General features: G+C 43.4%; 1 protein-coding gene across 1 annotated transcript in view; it reads right to left on the bottom strand.

Moving 5' to 3' along the window:
- LOC143957993 (transient receptor potential cation channel subfamily M member 5-like) overlaps positions 1 to 26,381 on the bottom strand; it is a 235,194-nt gene that overhangs the window by 69,483 nt on the left and 139,330 nt on the right. Inside the window, exon 6 of the mRNA XM_077467438.1 lies at positions 4,788 to 4,860. Within this exon, the coding sequence (XP_077323564.1) occupies positions 4,788 to 4,860 (73 nt within the window). The remainder of the gene's footprint in view (positions 1 to 4,787; positions 4,861 to 26,381) is intronic.

Genomic DNA, 26,381 nt, shown 5'->3' with positions numbered 1-26,381 from the left:
AATGTGCACACCCTCTTATAACTGGGGATGTAGTTGTGTTCCGGTGTTCTGCCAAAAACTGTCCGGCCATCGAATAGTGTCCGCCCCCTGCTGCGCAGAGTACAGAGGAGAAGGAGATTCCGAAAGTCTACAAAGAAGAACGGTGCCTGCGCACAGAGTCCAGGTGCAAGCCCCACCATCCAAGTAGACATACAGTAGCACATAGTAACAGGGCCCCTCGCAGGCTCACTTTGCTCACCACGCTTCGAATGCCATGCTTCGATCGCCACGCTTTGGGCATGGCCTCGGTCCGCTCGGTTATTTTTTATTCTGACTCTATGTCCACTTGTATGGTGGGGCTGGACTCAGTGGGCAGGCGCCGTTCATCTTTGGAGACCTTCGGTGTCTTCTTGTCCTCCGTACTGCGCAAGCGCAGTACTGGGCAGGCACTATCCGATGGGGGACAGTATTCGACACATCACCGGATTAAGCAATCATATTTAACATGAATTTGAGTTACAGCATGGCTCTCTGGTGGTGCGGGTACAGCGTGGCTCTCTCTGTCTGGTGGTGCGGGTACAGCGTGGCTCTTTCTCTGGTGGTGCGGGTACAGCGTGGCTCTTTCTCTGGTGGTGCGGGTACAGCGTGGCTCTTTCTCTGGTGGTACGGGTACAGCGTGGCTCTTTCTCTGGTGGTGCGGGTACAGCGTGGCTCTTTCTCTGATGGTGCGGGTACAGCGTGGCTCTTTCTCTGGTGGTGCGGGTACAGCGTGGCTCTTTCTCTGGTGGTGCGGGTACAGCGTGGCTCTTTCTCTGGTGGTGCGGGTACAGCGTGGCTCTTTCTCTGGTGGTGCGGGTACAGCGTGGCTCTTTCTCTGGTGGTGCGGGCACAGCGTGGCTCTTTCTCTGGTGGTGCGAGTACAGCGTGGCTCTTTCTCTGGTGGTGCGAGTACAGCGTGGCTCTTTCTCTGGTGGTGCGGGTACAGTGTGGCTCTTTCTCTGGTGGTGCGGGTATAGCGTGGCTCTTTCTCTGGTGGTGCGGGTATAGCGTGGCTCTTTCTCTGGTGGTGTGGGTACTGCGTGGCTCTTTCTCTGGTGGTGCGGTACAGTGTGTCCCTCTCTGGTGGTGCGGTACAGCGTGGCTCTCTCTGGTGGTGCGGTACAGCATGGCTCTCTCTGGTGGTGCAGTACAGCATGGTGGTGGCACTCGCTCTGGTGGCGTGGGTACAGCATGGCCCTCTCTCTGGCTTCCCCAAGCACAGTCCTCTCTTTTTCCTTTAGTAGTCACTCATCTTCTTCCTGGGTTCCAGGCTCTCACTCTTTCCCCCAGCAGAGTGCATGCTGGGGGCTGAGGTCTGCTGCCCGTGGACAACAATGGGGTTTACAATCCTCCAGTACTACGTGTCCCAGGATGCACTGGTAGCCTCTTCTGATTGACCCTCTACTGTGGCCAATGGGGACAGAAACAAATCGGCAACAAGCTGAGCAGCCAAATAAGATGAGAGCCGCACTCTCCTGGTGTCCTGGTTGCCAGGTGCCCTTTGGCTGTGGGGCGCATGTGTGAAGCGACGGCCTGGGTTGTCATGGATGGGTTTAGTAGGTGGAGAATGCCTCCGCTCCTCCCACCTCCACCAGTGGCTAGCCTTGCATGTCCCTGCATGCAAAGCAGAACATCAGCGGCCGGCCCTGCATGTCAGAACCTGGACTTGCATGTCACAGCCAGACACGCGGCCCAGAGACCCCCGGCCCACCGGGCAAATGCCCTATGGCCAGTCCGGGCCTGAAACTCCCAAAAGCATGTGGGAAAATGTGTTATGGTCTGATGAAACCAAGGTTGAACTTTTTGGCCATAATTCCAAAAGATATATTTGGCACAAACACAGTAGTGCACATCACCAAAAGAACACCATACCCACAGTCAAGCATGCCTCTGGGATGTTTTTCTTAAGCTGGAACAGGGACTGTTATGAGAAAAAGGTCGGGTCTCATAGCTGACAAATGACAGTGATTAATATATAACCAATGGGATATATCCGATGCCTTCTCATATGTGAGAGCTGAAGATACGATCGGCCATCTGTTGATAAGAGATGTGCTTTTGAACCAGGTGCTACTGGTAAGTGCATAACCCATAGGGATTTGCACAGGAGGTGTGGTGGTGGACTAATGAGATTCTGAAGGATCTGCTAGCAACACTTGCTAAGTTTTTATATATATATATTTTTGCTTGCATTCGTTTTGTTTTGACTATGAATTATTATTGAAACATTGATGTACTTTTTTGTTTCTAGCATTTGTAATGGACTTTTTGGTTTCTTGCATTTGTATTTTTATATCTTTTATTGCAACCAAATATATGAATAGACATATGCCTATTGAATATGAGGAATATGTATGCAGAGTTATCCATAGAGGAACGAATTAAGTTTAAATAACATACAGTATTTATGCTTTCTTTTTGAAATTATATATATATATATATATATATATATATATATATATATATATATAGAAAAGAAAGGAAAAACCGCGCCTGTCAAGTAAAAAATCGCTAAGAAAAAATTAAGCAGCAACCCAAATGTTATACTACATTTGGCATAAAAGAAAAAAGAGTGGGTTGCGCTAAAAAAAAAAAAAATTATTACTATAAACAAAATTACACCAATGTGGAAAACTCCGAAAAATTACTTAATAATTAGTCAATCCTGTGTAAAAAAATTAAATCACATGAAAGTAATTTGTGCTGTATCAATGAAGATAGCAAATATACATCAATATTGTTCATGAAAACACCATAAATGATAATGGATTACTCTGATGCAGTGTGAACAATGAACAAAGAGAAAAAAGGGATATTTTTCCAAATAACCAATTGACTTGGAGTTTTTGGAATTAGATATTCTTTTTTAAGGACTTTATGGACACTTTAACACTTTTTATAATCTTTTTATGACTTATAATTATGTTTTATTAATATATCAAGTCAATTGGTTATTTGGAAAAATATCCCTTTTTGGTGTAATTTTGTTTATAGTAATAATTTTTATTTTTTTAGCGCAACCCACTCTTTTTTCTCATATATATATATATATATATATATATATATATATATATATATATATATATATACTTTTTATATTATAAGGTTTCTTACTGTGTGTAGGTTGATGTTTACATATACTTAGTTAGGTGACATTTACATTTTTTTATATTTATAGTATTGTTTAAGTTTTTTTTAAAGCGCTGCTAGTGCCTTTGTTATGTTCATCGTTGGTGACTTTCTTTGGCACCAGATTTGAGAATTTTGGAGTAATATAGCAGCAGCTATTGTTTAGCACTTACCGTGAGTGCTGAGGGAGTGGGATTTTACTTTTCTAATATCTTGCTCATATTTTCATATATATATATATATATATATATATATATATATATATATATATATATATATATATGTGTATGTATATATTTTTAGTAGAGACCCTAGAGAATAAAATAGTAGTTGTTGTTTTATGTCACACTGTATTTGGGCAGCGGTTTTTTCAAATGCAATTTTTTGGGAAAAAAATTACTTTAACAAGTTCAATACCGCACGCCGTCATATGACGTCCTTGACTTTGTGCTGGGATACCTGCAGCTACAGGAATCATTCAGATATCATTATTTGCAGGCGGTGATTCTGTGCATGATGAGGCAGTTCCATCGCTTGATCGTTTTTATAGGTGAATGGAGGGGACGCCCCCCCTCCCACCACCGTTCAGTGCTTCTCCGGGCTCTCTCGTGACATTGGGGGCCCTGAGAAAGAATCGGACACTGCCGGAAGATGACCATAGACAGTCGGAGGCCCGGGTGCGATGTTATGACGACACACCCGTACCCCGCATGGAAACAAAGCCACGATCGTGGCTGTCGGCATAAGATTGGTGAATTTTTTTCCAATCTCATGCTTTACAGCCTGGAGGAGAGATGTGGGGTCTTATTGACCCTGCATCTCTCCATAAAGAGGACCTGTCACGATAGATACCTATTTCAAGGGATGTTTACATTCCTTGTAATAGGAATAAAAGTGATCAAGTGATCATAAGTCCCGCCCACATATGTAAACACCAGGTGAGGTATTGCCGCGTGCGTTAGAGCGAGAGCAACAATTCTCGTACTGGACCTCCTCTGTAACTCTAAACTCATAACTTGAACAAAAAATTTAAAGCGTCGCCTATGGAAATTTTTAATTACCAAAGTTTGGTGCCATTCCATGAGTGTGCGCAATTTTAAAGTGTGACATGTTGGGTATCTATTTACATTATTTTTTATCAGTTTTTTTCCCCAAAAAAGGGGTTTGAAAAATTATTGCACAAATACTGTGCCAGATAAAAAGTTGCAATGACCACCATTTTATTCCCTAGGGTGTCTGCTAAAAGAACATATATAATATTTGGGGGTTCTGAGTAATTTTCTAGCAAAAAAATTATGATTTATACATGTAGGAGAGGAGTGTCAGAATACAGTAGGCCCGGTATTGAAGTGGTTAATTAAAGTTAGCGCTTTTTTTTGTATAATGTGAAATATTTTATGCCATGAGAATTGTGATCTTTAGTCTAAGCAAAAAAAAATGTGATTCTCATTTTGGCCAGAATCGTGCAGCTTAAATATTATATATATACATACACACATACATACATACACACACACACACACACATTTTTTTTCCAAGTGTGTTGCAAGTACAGCTCTCGAGGAACCAAATTTTTCAGAAATACAAACACTGTATACTAATAATTCCTCAAAATACATAGTATAACTTAATGCATTTACCTCTGTCTCCAGTGCTTTCAACCTTCGATCATGTTCCTTGATCTCACTGAGCTGTTTCAATGCAGTGTCAACCCTGCAGAAACAAGAACAGGTGACTGACTGGAGTAGGTTTACAATAAATGATTAGTGCACTTTTCACAGGTAATCAGACAAGGCATACAAATTCTCTAAGCATTAGACATGTGCATTCGTTTTCGTCCAAATGCATTTTCATGCGAATTTCATGTATTTTCGTTATCGAAAGTGCAGTATCCGAAAAAACGAAAGATCTGACATAAACAAATGCTTTATTTTCATTTTATTTGCGACAACAGTTTGTTATAGATAGGAGATTCGACATGACGCTGACAATAAAAATCTGTCTATCGAACCTATGGTCGAATGTGCCTAACCTTAACTCTATTAGTCCAAGATTATTCTACATAGAGAAAAGATTTGACATAGAGAGAAAAGATCACTGCTGGAATTGGGTGGGGGAAGTAAAATAAAAATAATGATGATGATGAATTTTATTGGCTGATTGTAACCAAAGAGGAGGAGCAGTAAAATAGCTTGAACTAAGTACACACATACAGCCAACTTACTTTCACTTATAGTCAATCTTAGCTTGTCCGTTTGTCAGAGAACCTGAATTATTTAGCAATTAAGCATAAGCACAGCAGCAGAACAATAGCGATGCAAGCTACAGTTCAACTTAACTTTTTCATAATAATCTGCTGCTATTGTGTTAGTGTTGTGAACTTGATAGTGATACTAGTGTTGCTAGTGTTGTGATAGCCTCAGAGGCTGCCCGTGTTGATTCAATATTATAGATTGAGATTCTAAATAGATTCTATATACCGGTTCTGATTATAAGGTATATATTTACTGATCGTACTGTTGCTTTAAATTGGCTTCCATTACTAACAGGAACTGTAGTATATTACGCCCACTTCCTGCCCAGCAGTCATATTCGATAATCTTTCTACAGTGAAGGAAGCATGCTAAAGACCTCCACTATTTTTTAATACTGGCCTTGGAAGCATAAGTCTGTAAGTAAGCAGTCATTAGTTTTCAATTAGTTAGTATATGTTCTACGAATGCAACTACATTTTATATGTTTGGTGGGATATTTCTGCCAGGAAGTTCACTCAGCTAGGCCACATTTTTGCTAGCTAGTGCCTTAACAGTGTTGAAGCATGCCTATTACTATTTGCATTTGTAATGTAATTTTAAATGCTAATTCATATTTTTATAATTTGTGTTTTGCAGTTTTAAAAAAAACGTATTCTCAGTAAAGATTACAACTATTAGCCCTTCCTCTTGAGTCTTTATTGGGAAGCTGTTAGCCTTGTACTTTGAACACATTGTGAGGGTAGAGCAGTAAAAAGACTTTTAACACAGCGGGCCTAGTTTAAAGAAGAGTGGATTCATTCTGCTCATCATCAGCTAACCTTTACAGCCACAGACACTACAGAGAAGTAATTTGTTTCATCATGCAGCACACAGACAAGGATATTGCACCAGTCATCCCTCAGCATACACAAGCAGAGGAAAGCATACACAATATGCCAACCAACAGGTCACGCTGCACAACCTCTAATCTCTAGTCAGACGGATCAGACATCAGCTAGTTTTGAATTTGACAGGTCCAAGTGCACTAGCTCTAGACATTCAAGATGCTCTATCCTGTTGTCCAGCAATGCTGCAGCTGCCAGGGCCCATGCAAAAGCAGAAGCCGCGCATGCACTGGCTTCCTATGCAATACATGAAGCTGAAATGATAAGAGAACAGGGCTGCATAGATGAAGAACATAATGATAAAAGCAAAAAGAAAAGCTGAAACACTTAGCCCTTGTACACACGGTCGGAGAATCCGTCGGAATGTGTCCTAACGGACCGTGTTGTCAGATAATCCGACTGCTTCCGTCGGAATATCCGTCGGACCCAATTTTCCAACTTGTTGGAAATATTTTCCTACAAACTGGTCCGATCGGACATACTCCGATCATGTGTAGAGAATTTTGATCGGACAAAGTGCCACGCATGCTCAGATCAAATTCCTACACCAAAGCTATTGACTACTAGTGTGAACATAGTCCCGTCGTAATGAAATAACGTCATCACGTTCTGAATGATGCAACAGTTTCGGACACAATCCGTCGGACAAAATCCAACGGATTTGGTTGGCAGAATGTCCGACCGTGTGTACAGGGGCTTAGAAGAAAAGCAGAGATGAAAGCATCTTTACATATTATCAAGCAAGAAAAAACTGCTTCAGCAGCCTTAGCTGAAGCTAGTGTGCTCATGAGAGCTGCCGAAAAACAGTACAGAGAGCACTCTGTGATAGATACCCAAATGACACCACTCCAATCCAAAGCAACAGTGAGTATGTGCAATTGCATGCGACCATGTGCACAGATCAACAGTCTATTCATGCATTGGAATCGTCAAAGGTCCCACTAGCAGCAGACAACTTTGATATCACTCGATGCTACAAAACTGAACCAGAACTTTACTACAACAAGCCAAGTAGTTACATACTCAGAGACCAATCTGTTGGTCCTTCAGGAAATGGTGACATAATCCCTCCTCGGGAAAATATAAATCCGACCTATAGCAGAAAGACTTGCAGTAAACTAGAACAACCACACAACTAAAGTGGATTTAACCAAGCACCCCCACCATCTTAGCAGCTAAAGACATGCCCTGTGTTTGTTCACAGAAAATGCCCACCTGAGGCAGCAGGAGCCACAGATGTGACAAAATACTTGATACGCCGTGAAATGGTGAACTCTGGTCTCCTGAAGTTTGATGATCGTCCAGAAAACTATTGGGCCTGGAAGTCATCTTTTCTAAGCAGCACCCAAGACTTAAATCTGAAAGACAGGGAAAAACTTGACCTACTCTCCAAATGGCTCGGACCAGAGTTCACTGAGCAAACCAAAAGAATCAGGTCAGTACATGTTCATGATGCGACAGCAGGGCTTACAATGGTATGGCAGAGATTGGAAGACTGCTATGGGTCACCTGAAGTAATTAAAGATACACTTCTAAAGAAAATTGAAAATGATCCAAAAATAACAAAGAATCAGAATCTGAGAGAACTTGTTGACATACTTTTAGAGCTGGAGGCGGAAAAGGCTGGTGGATAACTGCCAAGCCTCTCATATTTGCCTAGAGTACATGGAGTCAAACCAGTAATCGAGAAGCTTCCTTACAGCTTACAAGAAAGATGGATCACGCAAGCATCAAAATACAAGGAAGATCATCAGGTGGCATTTCCACCTTTCTCCTAACTCGCCAAATTCATTTGAATCTGTCAGGGCTGCCTTAGCCTTTCCTCCTCTGGGATGGCCGCTCAGCTGTCGGCTAACTGCCAGCTCTCTTCTCTTTCCACAGTTACTAGTTGTTCCCGATGATGCTCGTCTGACCTGCCTATTTAAAGCCTTCCATCTCACTTTTGCTTTGCCTTCACGTTGGTCACATCACAAGGAACCATCTCCTGACTGGCTTGCTGACATCCCCCCTGGCTTCTTATCCTGCTTGCAGTTGCTCTCCTTGGATCCCTGACTTCTGGCCTGGCTGATTACCGGATCTGGTTAATGAACTTTGGACTGACTGACTACCTGATCTGGCTATGCTTAACTACGCTTTTTTCTATTTACCTTTTAATTTTTATTAGTAAACAAGTGTGATTTGATTGTACTTCTGTCTCTGTTTCATGGTTTCTGACAGTACGTGAAGGCCATTAATTCAGAAGATACAGTCAATCCACTTGTTGGTTATATTTTTTCCAGATTCCAGATTGGATGAGCATGATCACCGCATGGATCAGTTTGCCTTGGTGTTACAAACGCTCCTGAATCGCACGGCTCACCTGGAATCCCCCACGGTGGCTGCTCCGGTACAACCTGAGTCGCAGGCCATCCCTGCTGTGCGCCAGTCTCTGTGCAGGCACTCGCCTCGAGTATTACCTCTATAAGAGGTATGTCTGGTTCTGCTCCGCTTCCCCAGCGATTTGGGGGTGGTCCAGTTCAATGCAGAGGGTTTCTCAATCAGGTTGAGATATACTTCGAAAAGCTGCCCCAGGCATTTCCCACCGACAGAAGCAAAGTAGGTTTCATGATATCTTTGCTTACTGAGAGAGCCTTGGCCTGGGCTAACCCTCTATAGGAGATGCAAAAACCTGTTGTCTTGAGTTACCCTCGGTTTGTGGCCTCCTTTAAAAGGGTTTTTGACATTCCTGCATGCTCCGCTTCTGCTGCCAAGTGCCTCATGTCCATCAGAGTACGAGAACTGTTGCTGACTACGCCATTGTATTCCGTACTCTGGCAGCAGAGGTTGCTTGGAACAATGAGGCCCTCGTGGCTGCTTTTTCTCATGTTCTCTCGGACTCCATCAAGGATGTGATAGCAGCCCCAGATATACCCACTGAGCTGGAGAGCTTGATCTCATTTGCCATCCTCATTCACTCCAGACTCAGAGAGAGACTCTCTCTTAAGGAGCGCTTGCGGAAGCCTCCTGTACATTTGCCTCCAAGCTTTGTAGTCCCACCCATGCCTCCCTCACCTCCCATGCCTCCTGGTACCAAGTTGGCCAATGAAGATGAACTCATGCACCTGGGCTTCATGCGTCTCTCTGCGGATGAGAGAGCCTTTAGGAGGAGGGAGAGATTGTGCCTTTATTGTGACCAGGCAGGTCACTTTTTGAAGTCTTGTCCTACCCGTCCAGGGAACGCCTGAACCTTGAGGTCCTGTCATGGACAGACCTTAGGTGGCGTTGTTTTGTCCCCAGTTATCCAGAAGGATAAGCCCCTGGTTTTGGTCACCCTTTCTTGGGCCGAGTCGTACATCGAGATACAGGCTCTAATCGACTCTGTGGCTGCAGGCCTGTTCATTGATGCTGCATTTGTTTCGCAGCACTCGATTCCGCTGCAGCTGCGTGACACTCCACTTGCCATTGAGGCACTTGACGGGAGACCTTTACAGCCTGCCCATGTGACTCATGAGACGGTTCCGTTGTCCATGGCTGTAGGGGCGCTTCACCATGAGATAATCCAATTCCAAGTTATTTCCTCGCCCAGATTTCCACTGGTTATTGGTTATCCTTGGTTACAGAGGCACAACCCCTCTTTTGATTGGCTCCGTGCTGAGGTTCTCTCCTGGTCACCACAATGCAGTGAGACATGCTTTCTGAAGGTATCCAAGGTCCTGTGCACCGCTTCACTCCCCTCCTTGCCGACGGAGTACCATGATTTTGGCGATGTCTTTGATAAAGGTCAAGCCAGTAGTTTGCCTCCACACCTGCCTTATGATTGCGCAATTGACCTTCAACCTGGTGCCATACCTCCTCGTGGCCAGGTTTACCCTTTGGCGGTCTTGGAGGATAAGGCCATGGAGGAGTATGTTGCTGACGCACTTTCTCGAGGTTTCATTCGCAAGTCCTCGTCTCCTGCTGGTGCTGGTTTCTTCTTTGTGAAAAAGAAGAGCGGTGAACTGAGACCTTGTATAGATTATAGGGGTCTCAATCGTATCACAATTAAGAATGCCTACCCGATTCCATTGATTACAGAGTTATTTGACCGCCTCAAGGGAGCAACAGTTTTCACAAAGCTTGACGTAAGAGGGGCATACAATCTTGTGCGCATTAAGGAAGGCGACGAGTGGAAAACTGCGTTTAATACCAGAACAGGCCATTATGAATACCTGGTAATGCCCTTTGGCCTTTGTAACGCCCCGGCAGTTTTCCAGGAATTTATTAACGATGTCCTCCGAGATTTGTTGCAATTGTGTGTGGTGGTTTACCTCGATGATATCCTCATATTTTCCAAGTCCCTGGAGAGCCACCACACAGATGTCTGTTGTGTACTTCAGAAACTAAGAGAGAACAATCTCTATTGTAAACTGGAGAAGTGCGAGTTCCATCGTGAACAGGTTACATTCCTGGGCTATGTCATTTCCACTGCCGGTTTTTCGATGGACCCAAAGAAACTGTCGGCAGTCCTACAGTGGCCTCGACCCGTGGGTGTACATCCTCTGCAGCGTTTCTCTGGGCTTTGCCAACTACCATCGGAAGTTTATTGGTAACTTCTCATCTCTGGTCAAGCCTCTGACTGATATGACCAGAAAGGATGGTAACCCACAGAGTTGAAATCCGGAGTCCATTAAGGACTTTGAGACTCTCAAGGCTGCCTTTGTTTCTGCTCCTGTGTTGGTACATCCTGATCCTACGTTGCCTTTTATCCTAGAAGTTGATGCTTCTGAGACTGGAGTTGGTGCCCCTCTGTCGCAACGTCCTAACTCTGAGAGCGTTATGCATCCGTGTGGCTACTTTTCCAAGAAATTGTCACCTGCTGAGTGCAATTATGAGATTGGTGACAGAGAGCTGTTGGTGATCATTTTAGCCCTGAAAGAATGGAGACATCTCCTTGAAGGTACCACTGTGCCCGTTCTTATTCTTACTGACCATAAGAATCTTACATTCTTGTCTGAGGCTAAGCGACTCTCTCCCAGAAGGGCGCGATGGGCTCTTTTCTTGTCGAGCTTTAATTACATTGTCTCATTCTTACCCGGTACTAAGAATGTAAGGGCTGATGCCTTGTCACGACAATTTTCCTCCACTTCCAAGTCGGAGTCGGTTCCGGTTCCTATGATTCCTCTTGATCGTATCTTGGCTACGGTTCGCACCGGTTTTCTCCTTTGGGTGACAAAATTCTTGCTGCTCAGGTACATGCTCCTCCTGGTAAATCTTGTGACCGCTGCTTTGTCCCAGAGAGTCTCCGTACTGCAGTGCTCCAAACTTATTCTCCCAAGGCAGCTGGCCATCCTAGGAAGAATCAACTCATTTGGGCCATCTCCCAACAATTCTGGTGGCTTAGTCTACGGGCTGATGTTACTGCCTTCGTAGCTGCCTGTCCCGTGTGTGCTCAGAGTAAGACTCCTCGACACCTTCCAGTGGGCCTCCTACAACCCATACCCAATGGAGAGAGGCCCTGGACTCACCTGTCTATGGATTTCATTGTGGAGTTGCCCAACTCCCAAGGCAACACTGTTATCCTTATGGTGGTTGACCGGTTCTCAAAGATGTGTCATTGTATTCCACTTAAGAAGTTGCCCACCTCTAAGGAACTGGCTTCCATTTTTGCTCGGGAGATCTTTTCGCTTACATGGACTACCCAAGGTGATTGTCTCAGATAGGGGCAGTCAGTTTGTGAGCCTTTTGTGCACAGTTGGGAATCCAACTTGCGTTCTCTTCTGCGTATCACCCGCAGTCCAATGGGGCCGCAGAACGAGCCAATCAGTCCTTGGAGCAATTCCTACGTTGCTATATTTCTGACCATCATAACAACTGGTCTGACCTATAACTTTGGGCAGAGTTTGCTCACAACAGTGCCTTGAATTCTGCCTCCCGATTGTCTCCATTTATGGCAAATTATGGTTTCCAACCTTCCATGTTACCTGACTCGTTTGTTCCGCAGAGTATTCCTGCATTAGAGGAGCATCTCCGTGGTCTTCCTTCTACTTGGGTACAAGTCCAGGAGGCTTTGCGTCATGCTAATGATAGGTACAGATCCCATGCTGACCGCAGACGCCTGCCTGCGCCTTCCTACCAGGTTGGGGACAGGGTCTGGCTGTCATCTCGCAACCTCCGGCTTCGTGTTCCCTCACTGAAGTTTGCACCTCGGTTTATTGGGCCTTTCCGTATCCTTCGCAGGATTAACCCAGTAGCTTACGCGTTGGACCTTCGTCCTAGTATGCGCATCTCAAATGTGTTTCATGTCTCCTTATTGAAACCATTGGTCTGTAACAGATTTTCCACCTCTGTGCCACGTCCTCACCCTATTCAGGTTTAGAACCATGAGGAGAATGAGGTACAATCCATTGTTGACTCCCGTAGGTTCCGTGGGCGCATACAGTACCTGGTGCATTGGAAGGAGTACGGTCTGGAGGAACGCTCCTGGGTTTCATCCTCTGACGTACATGCCCTTGTCCTCCTCCGCGATTTCCATAGATGGTTTCCCCTCAAGCCCGGTGGCCCTCCGAGGAAGAGGGGTCATTGAGGGGGGGTACTGTCAGGGCTGGCTTAGCCCTTCCTCCTCTGGGCTAGCTGCTCAGCTGTCGGCTAATTGCCAGCTCTCTTCTCTTTCCAGTGTTACCAGCTGTTCCCGATGATGCTCGTCTGACCTGCCTATTTAAAGCCTTCCATCTCACTTTTGCTTTGCCTTCACGTTGGTCACATCACAAGGAACAATCTCCTGCTGTTTGTTTTCAAGACTGGCTTGCTGAAATCCCCTCTGGCTTCTTATCCTGCTTGCAGTTGCTCTACTTGGATCCCTGACTTCTGGCCTGGCTGATTTCCCAATCTGGTTAATGAACTTTGGACTCGCTGACTACCCGATCTGGCTACTGGACTCTGGCTATGCTTGACTATGCTTTTTTCTATTTGCCTTTTTATTTTTATCAATAAACAAGTGTGATTATTTGATTGTACTTCTGTCTCTGTCTATTTCATGGTTTCTGACAGAATCAACCTAAAACACGTAATGACCCAAGCTTCGCCTTTTTGAACAAGGGAGGCTCCAGTTCTGTAAAGATGGAGAAACAACCTTAAGTGCATAATAAAGAACGCAGAGCAACAGTTTCTGTACGGAAGACAGAAGTACCGGCTGAGTTTGAGGCCAACCAGGATAAAAGCTCAGGAATGCAAATTGAGGACCCAGATAAGCAGTGTCCACTACATAACAAGCCTCATCCACTGAGAAAATGCCGCAGTTTCAGAAGCAAGACAATAGAGGAGCGCAAATCTTATCTTAAGGACAATCGCATTTGTTTCAGATGCTGTGGTTCAACTGAACATCTTGCTAAGGACTGTGTGAAAACAATTTGATGCAAAAAATGCAATAATGACAACCATCTGTCTGCTTTACACCCAGGACCAGCACCATGGAAAACAGAGAATCCGGTAACCCAAGAAGATCATGGTGGGGAGCAAAAAGAGAGTGCATTACCAGCAATAACCTCAAAGTGCACTGAGATCTGCACAAACACATTTAGCACTAGATCATGCTCCAAGATATGTTTAGTCAAGGTGTATCCTGCAGGCCTCAGAGAAAGGGCAATCAGAATGTATGCGGTCTTAGATGAACAAAGTAACAGCTCTTTGGTAAGAACAGAGTTCTTTGACCTCTTCGGTGACAGAGGAAGTCCAACGTCGTATATTTTGAAGACATGTTCAGGAGTTGGAGACATCAGGGAGGAGAGCAAACAACTACATTATTGAATCATTAGATGGGAAAACGCAGTTGACTCTGCCCACTCTCATAGAATGTGATATGATACCAGATGATAGATCAGAGATTCCTACACCTGAAATTGCACGTCACTACCCTCATCTGATGCAAATATCAGACAAGATTACAGTACTGGACCGAGGTGCTGCAATTATCCTTCTACTTGGAAGAGACATGCTGAGAGTGCACAAGGTCAGAGCAATACAATGGGCCACAGAATGCACAATTTGCACTTTTCGACTTTTCCCTAAACGATGTCCTCCTCAGTGGACCTGACTTGAACAATACACTCCTTGGAGTCCTCATCAGGTTCCGAAAAGAACTTGTTGCAGTAACAGCAGATATACTGTTGATGTACAAGAAATGTTGTAGATGTACAACAAATGTTTTACTGTTTCCTTGTCTGCAAAGATCACAGAGACTACCTGAGGTTCCTGTGATATGAAAACAATGACTTTAACAAAGATGTCACAGAATACAGGATGAAGGTACTGTACATGTGTTCAGGAAGAGCCCCTCTCCAGCTGTAGCTATCTACAACCTGAGACGAGCAGCACAGGAAGGGGAAGAACAACGCACAGATGCCAAACAGTTTGTCATGTGAAACTTTTATGTGGACGATGGACTTGCTTCTTTCTCTAGCAGCAAAGAGGCTATCAACATCCTGAAAAGAACAAGGGAGATGTTAACAGAATCTAACGTAAGGTTGCACAAGATAGCGTCCAACAGCAGCAAAGTCATGGAAGCGTTTCCCTCAGAGGACTGTGCAAAAGACCTCAAGGACCTGGATCTAGGAACAGATTCACTGCCCTGTCAAAGAAGTTTAGGACTCAGTTGGGATCTGAAAACCGACAGCTTTACATTTAGAGTATCCAGAGAAGAGAAGCCATTCACGAGAAGAGGTGTCTTGTCCATGGTCAGCAGCCTTTATGACCCCCTAGGATTTGTAGCCCCCATAACCATGCAAGGCAAGGCTCTAATGAGAGAAATTGCTACTGAACATTAACAAAGTGAATGGGATACACCTTTACCTAAGGAGAAGGAAATGCAGTGGAATTTGTGGAAGAACTCATTAATAGAGCTTGAACAACTTATCATCCAAAGGTCATATGTTTCTTTGTCTGCCACAAAGCAAAGAGAATTGTGTGTATTCTCAGATGCATCTACTATGGCTATAGCAGCTGTAGACTACCTTAGAGTAATCGACTTTGAAGGACAAAGTTATGTTGTGTTTATCATGGGAAAGTTCAAACTAGCTCCACGTCCTGCTCACACTGTTCCACATTTGGAGCTTTGTGCTGCTGTCATGGCAGTGGAGATGGCAGACTTGATCGTTGCTGAACTGGACATTGAAATTCATGCAGTGAAGTTTTACACAGATAGCAAGATTGTGTTAGGATATATTCACAATGCTTTCAGAAGATTCTACATGTACGTGTCAAACAGAGTGACATGCATCAGAAAGTCCACACGGCCAGAACAGTGGCACTACATCAGTACGGATAAAAATCCAGCCGATCATGGGACTAGACCGGTTTTAGCGGCTGTCCTGAAGCACACTAACTGGTTCTCAGGACCATCTTTTTTGACTAGATCAGAAATCGAAGAGACCACTCATTTTGAGACATTTAAACTTGTAGAACTAGATAACGACAAAAAGTATGTGCACAAGTAACAGAGTTTAGTACCATAACTACTAGAGGCAACCTTGGCGCACACAGGTTTGAAAGATTCTCCAGCTGGAAGTCACTCATTCTAGCTATAAGAAAGCTTATTCACCTAGCCAAATCCTTCTATAGAGCTACAAACACTGGCAAGTGTAATAGCAATCATCTTTTGGCTGAAGTCATGGCAATCATGAACGCTCGACCCTTAGTTCCAATGTCTACCGCTCCAGAAATGCCAGCAATCTTTACACCAAGCAATGGAAGCAAGTTCACAGTCTGAAATAGATGGAAACAAGAGTACCTGGTAACATTCCAGTCACGTAGAAAATGGCAAGTTGACTAGCCTAACCTACAAGTCAGAGTTGTTTCCTATTAAAAGACGCTCAGGTCCACAGAAATGAATGGCCAGTTGGACTCATTGTCGAGACTGTACCTAGTAATGATAGTAAAGTTGTGTAGCGGATGACATTTTGGACAAAGTGTCATTCATGTGTAAATTTAGTTTTTGCCTCAGAACAGTAGTGGGGTTCTGAGGGTTAATTATGTAGGTTAACATCAGTTTGACTGGTCTGTGTTAGCCCTTGTACAGACGGTCGGACATTCCGACAACCAAATCCATCGGATAAATTCAGACGGATTTAGTCCGGAAGTGGTCTGGAAGTGGTGTTGCATATACAGGGTCCGACTAAGTTGTCGGAATTTCCGGTTGCCAAGAAAGCGGTGACGTAAGCCGCCTATGATGGGACTAGAAAAGGGAAGTTCAGCGCCACGTCCGGCACTCTTTGGGCTCCTTCTGCTGATCTCGTGTTTATCGCGTGTTAGTAGAAGTTTGGTTAGAGACGATTTGCGCTTTTCAGATTTGTGCTTCAGATCGTTACTGCTCTTCAGTTTGTGCTTGTCAGTGCGTACCTGCTTATCAGTGCGTGTAGTCAGTTAGCATTTGTTGGTCATTGTGGACTATATCTTGGTATATAGTACGCTTTGATTTTCAGTGCTTATTGTCCACTTGTTTCTTGTTTTCAGTTCGTTCTTTCAGGCCTCGCTGTTTATCGGTGCCTTCTGTTGTCCGTTCTGACCAGCCGACCGTTTTCAAGCCATGTTTCGTGTACGTACTGGTCATAGAGTTCATGCTGTGCAGGGGCTTGGTGTTGGGCTTTTAGCTTTGACACAAGCCCGGTCCATGAACAAGGTGAGGAGGAGTTCGTTGACCAAGAATTGGTTGCTCCAGCGTGACCAGTTCTCGCACATGCCTTTGTTTCATGAGATCCGGAAGAATAATCCTGATGATTTCAGGAATTATCTCCGGATGACGGACCCCGTTTTTCACTGTCTGCTTTGCTGTCCCCTTACATGAGCAGGCAGGATACCTGCATGCAGCAAGCCATCACTCCGGAGAAGAGGCTCATCGCCACTTTGCGCTACTTGGTGACAGGGAGAAGTCTTCAGGACCTCAAGTTCGACAGGCATCTCCCCCCAGGCCCTGGGAATCATTATTCCAGAGACCTGTTCTGCCATAATTCAGGTCCTACAGAAGGACTATATTAAGGTAAATTTTCTCCTTTAACATCACATTCTATGTATTTAATGCTTGCTAATGTATTGGATTTCATTCCTCACTCCCTAATTACCATGATTGCAATATTCTCTAATTGATATGCTGTGCCCCTTTGTCCTCATGCATGCTGGAAGCTTTTCAAGTTCCTTTTTTTTCCTTCATGCATATTTACCTTCACTAATTCCCCAGCATGCTCTTCTGGGGCCATAAACCTATAGCCTAGTCACTTAGCAATGTATTTTGTCAGCTCCATAGTATTGCTTTCCCCTAAACACCCTCTAAAATGTGTACAAATGTTATGTGTGTGCTTAAATTCATGCAGAGTGCCAGATTTCTTCTTTTTTTTGGGCCAAACTCATTAGGAACCCCCCTCCCCCCAACTGCTAGGTCAGCTGATAGCATTCCTCTATCTGCTGACTTTGCCAAACCCAATACACACTATACCTACCTCTTTTCTGGTCAGATTTATGGATGAATTCACCAAAGCATGTAGTGCAAGGGCCTGCCTCGATACTTTTAAATGCTACAGTTTAAAGTTTTGTTTTCTCCTATTATCTTCATAGGTAATAGCAGAATGTCAAAATGTGCTTCCATTTGTTCCTTTTTTTGTACTTCTTACCTGTCCGGTGGGCTGCCAATAGTGTAAGTAAGGAGGGGCTGGATTGACCAAAGTATCACATATTATTTATGCATTCAGCTCTCAATGAAGTGGAGAGGGTTACCTGTCCAAAACATTCCCCCCCTCCTAATTTTTTGCAATGGGCCATCAGATGGGGGGGGGGGATCTGATAAGGGGACCTTATACTTTAGGCTTTAAATACTCATTTCCAAAAATGTTATACTGGTCTTTGCCAAAAATGTTTGTGTCTAATCTGCTTGCAATGTTGATGTGCAAAATTACTTTTTTTTTCTTGTTTGACTCCACAGTTTCCTTCAACGCCACAGGAAAGGCAGACTGTGGCCTCCCACTTTGCCAGCCATTGGGACTTTCCCAATTGTGGAGGTGCAATTGATGGGAAACACGTCTGCATCATCCCACCCCAACTCGGGGTCCTACTATTATAATTACAAGGGGTATATGTCAGGGCTGGCTTAGCTCTTCCTCCTCTGGGCTGGCCGCTCAGCTGTCGGCTAATTGCCAGCTCTCTTCTTTTTCCACAGTTACCAGCTGTTCCCGATGATGCTCTTCTGACCTGATTATTTAAAGCCTTCCAGCTCATTTCTAAATTGCCTTCACGTTATTCACATCACAAGGAACCATCTCCTGCTCTTTGTTTCAAGACTGGCCTGCTGACATCCCTCCTGGCTTCTTTTCCTGCTTGCAGTTGCTTTCCTTGGATCCCTGACTTCAGGCTTGGCTGATTACCCGATCTGGTTAATGAACTTTGGACTGGCTGACTACCCGATCTGGCTACTGGACTCTGGCTATGCTTAACTACGCTTTTTCTTTTTTACCTTTTTATTTTTGTTAACAAACAAGTGTGATTTGATTGTACTTCTGTCTCAGTCTGATTCATGGTTCCTGACAGTATAATAGTATCGTGATGCTGGCGGTGGTGTCAGCCACATATAACTTCCTGTATGTGGACGTGGGTAAAAATGGCCATATGTCGGTTGGTGGAGTATTCGCGCAGACGGAATTCTACTGGTGTCTTCAGAGTGGCAGTCTGGGCTTGCCACCTCCAGAGGAGAATGTAGAGGGACTCCCATCCGTTTTCGTCACGGATGAGGCATTTGCTCTGGCAAACCACCTGATGCGGCCTTTCCCGATGAGGACCCTCACCCCGGATCAGAGGATCTTTAATGTGCAGCTGGCCAGAGCCAGAAGAGTAGTGTAGAACACTTTCAGGATAATGGCCAGCCAGTTCCGCCTATTTTTGATGCCAATTCACATGGTGGAATATAAACTAAATCATATTGTGCTTGCCTGCTGCGTTCTGCACAATTTTTTGAAAAAAACATTCCGTAAACTATGTGGCCTCAGTTGGCCCTGATGCAGACTTGATGAAAAATGTGAACCTGACAGCCCTTGAAGCTGCTTGTCCTAGCTTGCCCGCCCAAAGCGCCCCCAAGATCAGAAACTGATACATGGAGTACTTTGTGGGTAGGGGGGCCATTGAATGTCTGAGAGGTATTTTTTTTTAATAACATTTTCTTTGAAACTCCAATAATGTTTGTTTTAATTTACTGCTTGGCTTTGTTTTAGGTGTCTCCTAGGTTTTTTTTTTGTTTCTTTGGGCCTTTTTCTACAACAGTGCAAACCCAAGTTCAGAGCAAGATGAGGTGACAGTCTCTTCTTCAGAAAATCTTATTATGTTGTGGGTCTGCTACACACACACACACACACACACACCTTGTTTTTGTTGATAATGTATGTAGTGCATTACTGACAAAAATATTGCTAATTTTCAGCACCATGGAAGAAATATGTGGGGTCATGAAAATGGCATGATTGGGGAAATGTTAACATCACTGTGGGTGTTATTTACTAAAGGCAAATCCACTATGCACTACAAGTGCACTGCAAAAGTACACCTGAAACTGCACTTGGAGTGCAAAGTGGATTTGCCTTTAGTAAATAACACCCATTGTCACAGAAAACAACAACTTTACTACAAATACTGCTTTTGCACATTGAAAAAGGAAGCCACACATTGTTGATAATTTAACTTTTTACTCAAAGCACATTCACATGTGCATTTAGAAAAGGGTTTTACAACAAACCAACATATTTTGTGTATATAAAACATCATTTTGGGTAACATTTTTATAACTTGGCATTTTTGTGTAAACAAAGAAGGGCTCTATTGATGCTTGTTTTATGCCAGTACATGCTGGGTATTAATTATGTCTGCATTATGTTTACATATTTTCTGTCCACATGTATGTACATTTTTTATTGTGTATGTGTATTTACTGACCCAGCAACTTTTACGTTTTATTGTTGCTCATGGATGTATAACATTTGTAATAAATCTTTGTATATTTACTTTCACTTGTGCTGTACACATTGGCTATTATGCCGGGTAACTCACAATCATTGTTGTTGCCGCTCTGTTACACATTTTGAAACAAATAAATTGATTTTGTTTCAGTGTTTGTTGTGGACATTGGCTAAACCTCTCTCACCTCATTTAAAGGGCTATTTTTCTTGTTTTTTGTGTAAATAGGCATGTATCAAAGCATAACATACAGAACATAGGAACTTACAAAGTTCAACTTTGAAAAGTGAAGTCAATATCAGACATGAGTATGTACAAACTGTGCTGACATTGCCTTCATCGGATGGGGTATCACCCCTGGAAAAGCCAAATTTGGAAGATGCACACAAATTGAGAATCATAAAGTGGCCAGTTTTCTCCTGATCCCATGCCTAATGTCAACATGTGCTATCTCCCATCATGGGGTATCAATGTACGTGTTTTGGGGGATGCAACCCCTTCATCTCAGCCACTTTAGTAGCAAGGAAGGGGTTGCACCCACAAAACACATACATTGATCCCCCATGATGGGAGATAGCACATGTTGACACACTGTGTGCATCTTCCAAATTTGGCTTTTCTAAAAATATAAAAGTGTTTTTTAATGCTAGCTAGTTTGGGGTGTTTCAGACTCTCCCCAAAACAATCAATGATGTTCTTAATTTTTTGTTGAACATCATTGATGTTTTTCTGTATATTCTCTAAATCGTGATTGCACCCCTTTATCTCCCCAATGAGGATCTGAGCACTTTCACTGGTAAAATTCGATTCTTCTTCCACAACATCCACATCACCTAAAAAGAAACAAAAAAACACACCATGTATTATAAATATGCAGGCATACATTGATTAGCTTACCTGAAGCTGTGGTCTTCGACATTCACCTGTTGTGGTGCCAATTCCGCCAATCTTTCCTTCCGCCTCCTCCCCTGCTTGTGCTTTTGGTATTTCCCCTTCTTTGGGAGGTGTGGGGTCCCTGGTGTCCACAGTTGTCCCGAGTCTTCTCTCCCCTATTAGAATGTAAAAAAAGAATACTTAGCATACAGAGGGCAGAAATAGGAATATGAAACATTGCTTGGAAGTGTCGTACAATTGTGTTTTTTGGCAGAGTTCAAAGGTGAAAACATTATTTTTGACACTTTCTAAAGCTGGAATACTTACCTGTTGTGTGAACAAATGTAGTCAAGTGCAAGTTGGCAAAACATTGTTTGCGGAGTGGGCTAACGAACAATGTCTATTACGAACGATTGAACCCATGAACATGAAAGTGGCCATTTTAAACGGTACAACATTAAATCAAAGCACATGGAGCAGTATGCAAGCAATAATAATAATATGAACACACAACTACTTACTTTTTTGAAGAACTTGCTTGATCCTTCTGTACTGATCGTGCTCCCTCAGTTTCAGGTCTGACCAGCATTTTCTCAGTTGATCCTTGGATCGTCGTACCCCAAAATTCTTCTGAAGACTCTTCACAACTTTAGTCATGATCTTGGCCTTTCTGATATTTGGGTTTGGGTAAGGTCCATACTTCCCATCATAGTTGTTCCTCTTCAGTAGGTCCAACATCTCTCCAAAAGACATTATTTGAGGCCTTAAATCTTCTCCACTGGGATAGGGACGTTTCAGGCTCCGGGCTTTCCTTGTCCTCCTTCTCGTTAGTGGAATTATTAGTGCACACCTGCTGTGTCTCAGCCATGTGCTCTCCCCAATGCGCCGAAAGAGAAAGGGCGGGGAATAGTCTAGAAAGAATGTCAGGGGCGGGCAGAATTTCACGCATGCGACTGTATATAAAACGCAAAGTGCGTGTCATACGTACGATCTGTGAGCAGAGTGAGGAGCTGACGCGCCTATCGTTCAGACGAAGGTACAATTTTAACTTGGTACATCACTAGCCTATACTGCTTCTATATAGGCCTATGTTGGGACAAGATTAGGAGAGTTTAGCCTGACATTATTATTAGGGTTTCTCTTGTGTTGTGTCTTACAGACAAGATGAATCCCTTCAAGAAATCTCATTTTATGGGGCTATTCATTGATCTGCTCAGGGAGCTGCCCTGCCTGCGGCAGATGAAAAACCCCTTTTATAAGGACCTAAGAAAGAGGAAGGCAGCGCTGGAGAAACTGTTTGGTTTTGTAAAGACCATGGTCCCCACGGCAGACATGACCTATGTGAAGGCCAAAGTTGGTGCCCTGAGGAGTACATATCTGAGGGAGCGCAAGAAGTTCCAGGATTCCTTGAGATCAGGAGATCCAGATGACATTTACGTCCCCAGGATGGTGTACTACGAAAGGCTGCATTTTCCGGCAGACCAGGGGGAACCCAGGCCACCACTCTACCATCTTCTTTCAAGGCTTCCTTCACTCCCAGCTGAGGCTTCCAATGTCCAACCTGGGCCTTTCAGGCAGCAACATGTGGAGGGGCCCAGCTTGAGACAGGTATAGCATTGTTGAACATATTTCTTGTCGTACATTTAATTCATACATGGAACATCATAACCATGATTTGCCTTGAAATCACCCAGCAAAATGACGGACTGTCTTGATACCAGATTATATAAAAATACAAATGTTTATTATTAAATATAAAAAGTTTTTTAGAAAAGAAAAAAATGTATATAGACATAAAATTTCAATGAGTACATAATATAGCTGTAACATAGACAAAAATGTTACGACAATATTTAGTGTCCAGTTCGGTCTTTAGTTTCTACTAGTTTCGTGACTTTTCTGTCGCTTCTTCAGGAGACCTTGTTTGTCTGAAATCAAAGTTTGTCACAGTTTACTTGACAGAAATAACATAATTCAACATATTTGATGTATTGTTACAAAAACTTTAAAGGGGAAAGGGAAAAAAGGGGGGTAAAAAACGAAGTGTGCAGCTCACCACCACAAAGATATCGAATCGCAAAGCATTTGGAGTTCGGGTAGTCCCTGCCAATCATGCTTTGACCACCCTTTAGGGCGGACACGGGAGGTTCAAAAACAGCTATAAAACGATAATCAAAGATTCTTAATTGTAGGCATGTTGTGACTATTATATGCATTTAGAACATGACATTTATGTCTCAATATAGGTATAACATCCACATACCAATATAGCCAGATGCTTTTGAACGATGCAGCGTGGAAAAAAATACATCGGTTCAGCAACGCTAAGGTCCAATTGTGGATATTAACATGCCCAGCAAAGTATTGTATTGAGTCTGGTTCACAATAGGCACTGCGCCTATATCAAGTAAATTAGGAGATCCAGGTCTCTGCCCAATGCACCATAGATGTCTGTGTGTGCAGAGTTGAACCTAGTGAAGATATAAATAAATAAGCCAGGTAGATATATTTTCCACAGGGGTGGCGATAGATTAATGGGCACCATAGAAGACATTTAAAAAAAGGGGGGCACTTACCAATAGGCGAGATCCCTCGTATTTACGAGTGCTTAGTAAAGGCGACAGTGTCTGGCCAAAAGGCCCTCAGACCTCCGTGCTGTTGCTGTAAAGGAGCGCCATGATGGCGCACCTTTAACCTCCAACCCGGCGGCGCCAGAGGCCCGACGCTGCGCCGAGCTATGACGTCGCCGGGTCCGCCGCTCCTAATGCGCATGCGCCAGAACGTAGCGACGCGCATCAGCTTGAGTCACCGTGGGAACCCTTGGTGACTCATTGCTAGAGCGGACCTGGTGCCGCCCACAAGTGGGAGCCTTACAGGGCCGCCGGAGAGGCGCGTGCCCGCCCCTGGGAGTCTCCTCCCATACTCCAGTCTGTGCACCATCATCAATATCAGATAGCTTTAGTGTCTCACACTTCGCTTAACAATGCAAAAATCAATAGATACAAAGAATAAACAAAAGATAGAATTTTAAATCTGTTTAAATTGGCAGCATTTTTTGCATATATTTTTAATCTGTAATTCTCACCATTACGTAGCACTTATCTAAAAGAAAATAATACAAAAACATGGTTAAATAAGTTGGGGTATTAAGTCAAAAACAGATAATATATTATTGACTAATACCAGGCACGCGCCTCTCCGGCGGCCCTGTAAGGCTCCCACTTGTGGGCGGCACCAGGTCCGCTCTAGCAATGAGTCACCAAGGGTTCCCACGGTGACTCAAGCTGATGCGCGTCGCTACGTTCTGGCGCATGCGCATTAGGAGCGGCGGACCCACGACGTCATAGTTCGGCGCAGCGTCGGGCCTCTGACGCCGCCGGGTTGGAGGTTAAAGGTGCGCCATCATGGCGCTCCTTTACAGCAACAGCACGGAGGTCTGAGGGCAGAGACCTGGATCTCCTAATTTACTTGATATAGGCGCAGTGCCTATTGTGAACCAGACTCAATACAATACTTTGCTGGGCATGTTAATATCCACAATTGGACCCTAGCGTTGCTGAACCGATGTATTTTTTTCCACGCTGCATCGTTCAAAAGCATCTGGCTATATTGGTATGTGGATGTTATACCTATATTGAGACATAAATGTCATGTTCTAAATGCATATAATAGTCACAACATGCCTACAATTAAGAATATTTGATTATCGTTTTATAGCTGTTTTTGAACCTCCCGTGTCCGCCCTAAAGGGTGGTCAAAGCCTGATTGGCAGGGACTACCCGAACTCCAAATGCTTTGCGATTCGATATCTTTGTGGTGGTGAGCTGCACACTTCGTTTTTTACCCCCCTTTTTTCCCTTTCCCATTTAAAGTTTTTGTAACAATACATCAAATATGTTGAATTATGTTATTTCTGTCAAGTAAACTGTGACAAACTTTGATTTCAGACAAACAAGGTCTCCTGAAGAAGCGACAGAAAAGTCGCGAAACTAGTAGAAACTAAAGACCGAACTGGACACTAAATATTGTCGTAACATTTTTGTCTATGTTACAGCTATATTATGTACTCATTGAAATGTTATGTCTATATAAATTTTTTTCTTTTCTAAAAAACTTTTTATATTTAATAATAAACATTTGTATTTTTATATAATCTGGTATCAAGACAGTCCGTCATTTTGCTGGGTGATTTCAAGGCAAATCATGGTTATGATGTTCCATGTATGAATTCCTTTTTTTCTCCCAAAATTTTCTCTGTAGTTAATGTATAAGGATGAGGATACCATATACCCCCGTTTTGTAAACTAGGCACAACAATATAACTGTCGTACATTTAATGTTAACTAGATGTTATTATTGATCAGTAAGTTGTGATTTAACAAAGTGGATTACATATCAATAGACAGTAGTGACCAAAAATGATTGGGACAAGAATAAAAAATGGTGGGCTCAGAATGATAGTCTGTTTTATTTGTTAACATTCAATTTGCAACAGTCATGAGCACAAAATTATGTGATTGATGACTAAAAAACGAAAACGATGTCCCATTTTCATACACAGGAAGACCTCAGCCAGGAGGAGACTGTGGCAAGTGGCAGCCGGGAGGTCGACCATCGCCCTCCTCCTCCTGCCACAACTACAGGAGCCGAGCCACAGCCTGGAAGGAAGCCTGAAGGGAAGTGCCTAAGACCAGAGAGTTATGGCCTGGGTTCAGTCTGATCTGACAGAAGATGCAGCCTCTTGTATGACCCCAGCCTGGGGACATAGATGGCATCTGCTCTTCCTGATATCTTGGAATTCTGGACCAGACTGCTCTCCCTGAGTTATGTACTCCTCAGGCCACCAATTTTGCATTTTCAAATTATTTCATGTCTGCACTGGGGGCAAAAGGCTTCGCCAAATTGACCAGTTTCTCCAGCGTTGCCTTCCTGTTTATTTGTTTGACACCTAAATGTGTGTTTTACTTCAAAAAGGACAATTTGTGAGTAGGCAGGTACATTTAAAAAATACAAAGTCAAATTAATAACAAGGGGCACCAACACCAAACAACCTCCTCTAGATTAAAAAAAGAAAACAATAAAATAAAAAGATAATAATGGTGTTGTGGTAAGTTGACACACAAAAGACACCAAAAAAATTGCGAAGATAAGCAAACTGTCAAAAAAGGAGATCTTGATTAAAAAAAACAACCACCAAATTTAAAACCAAAAAAAAAAAAAGGATTGGGGAGATCTGACGAATTAAAATATTGTATTCATGAAATGAGGAAAAAGAATAAAGAAATAA

The sequence above is a fragment of the Lithobates pipiens genome, unplaced genomic scaffold, assembly GCF_037356315.1.
Source record: "Lithobates pipiens isolate NorthernLeopardFrog02 unplaced genomic scaffold, aLitPip1_a1.2 Scaffold_100, whole genome shotgun sequence".
Classification (NCBI taxonomy): Eukaryota; Metazoa; Chordata; class Amphibia; order Anura; family Ranidae; genus Lithobates; species Lithobates pipiens.
This window is presented reverse-complemented; position numbering and strand designations above follow the sequence as displayed.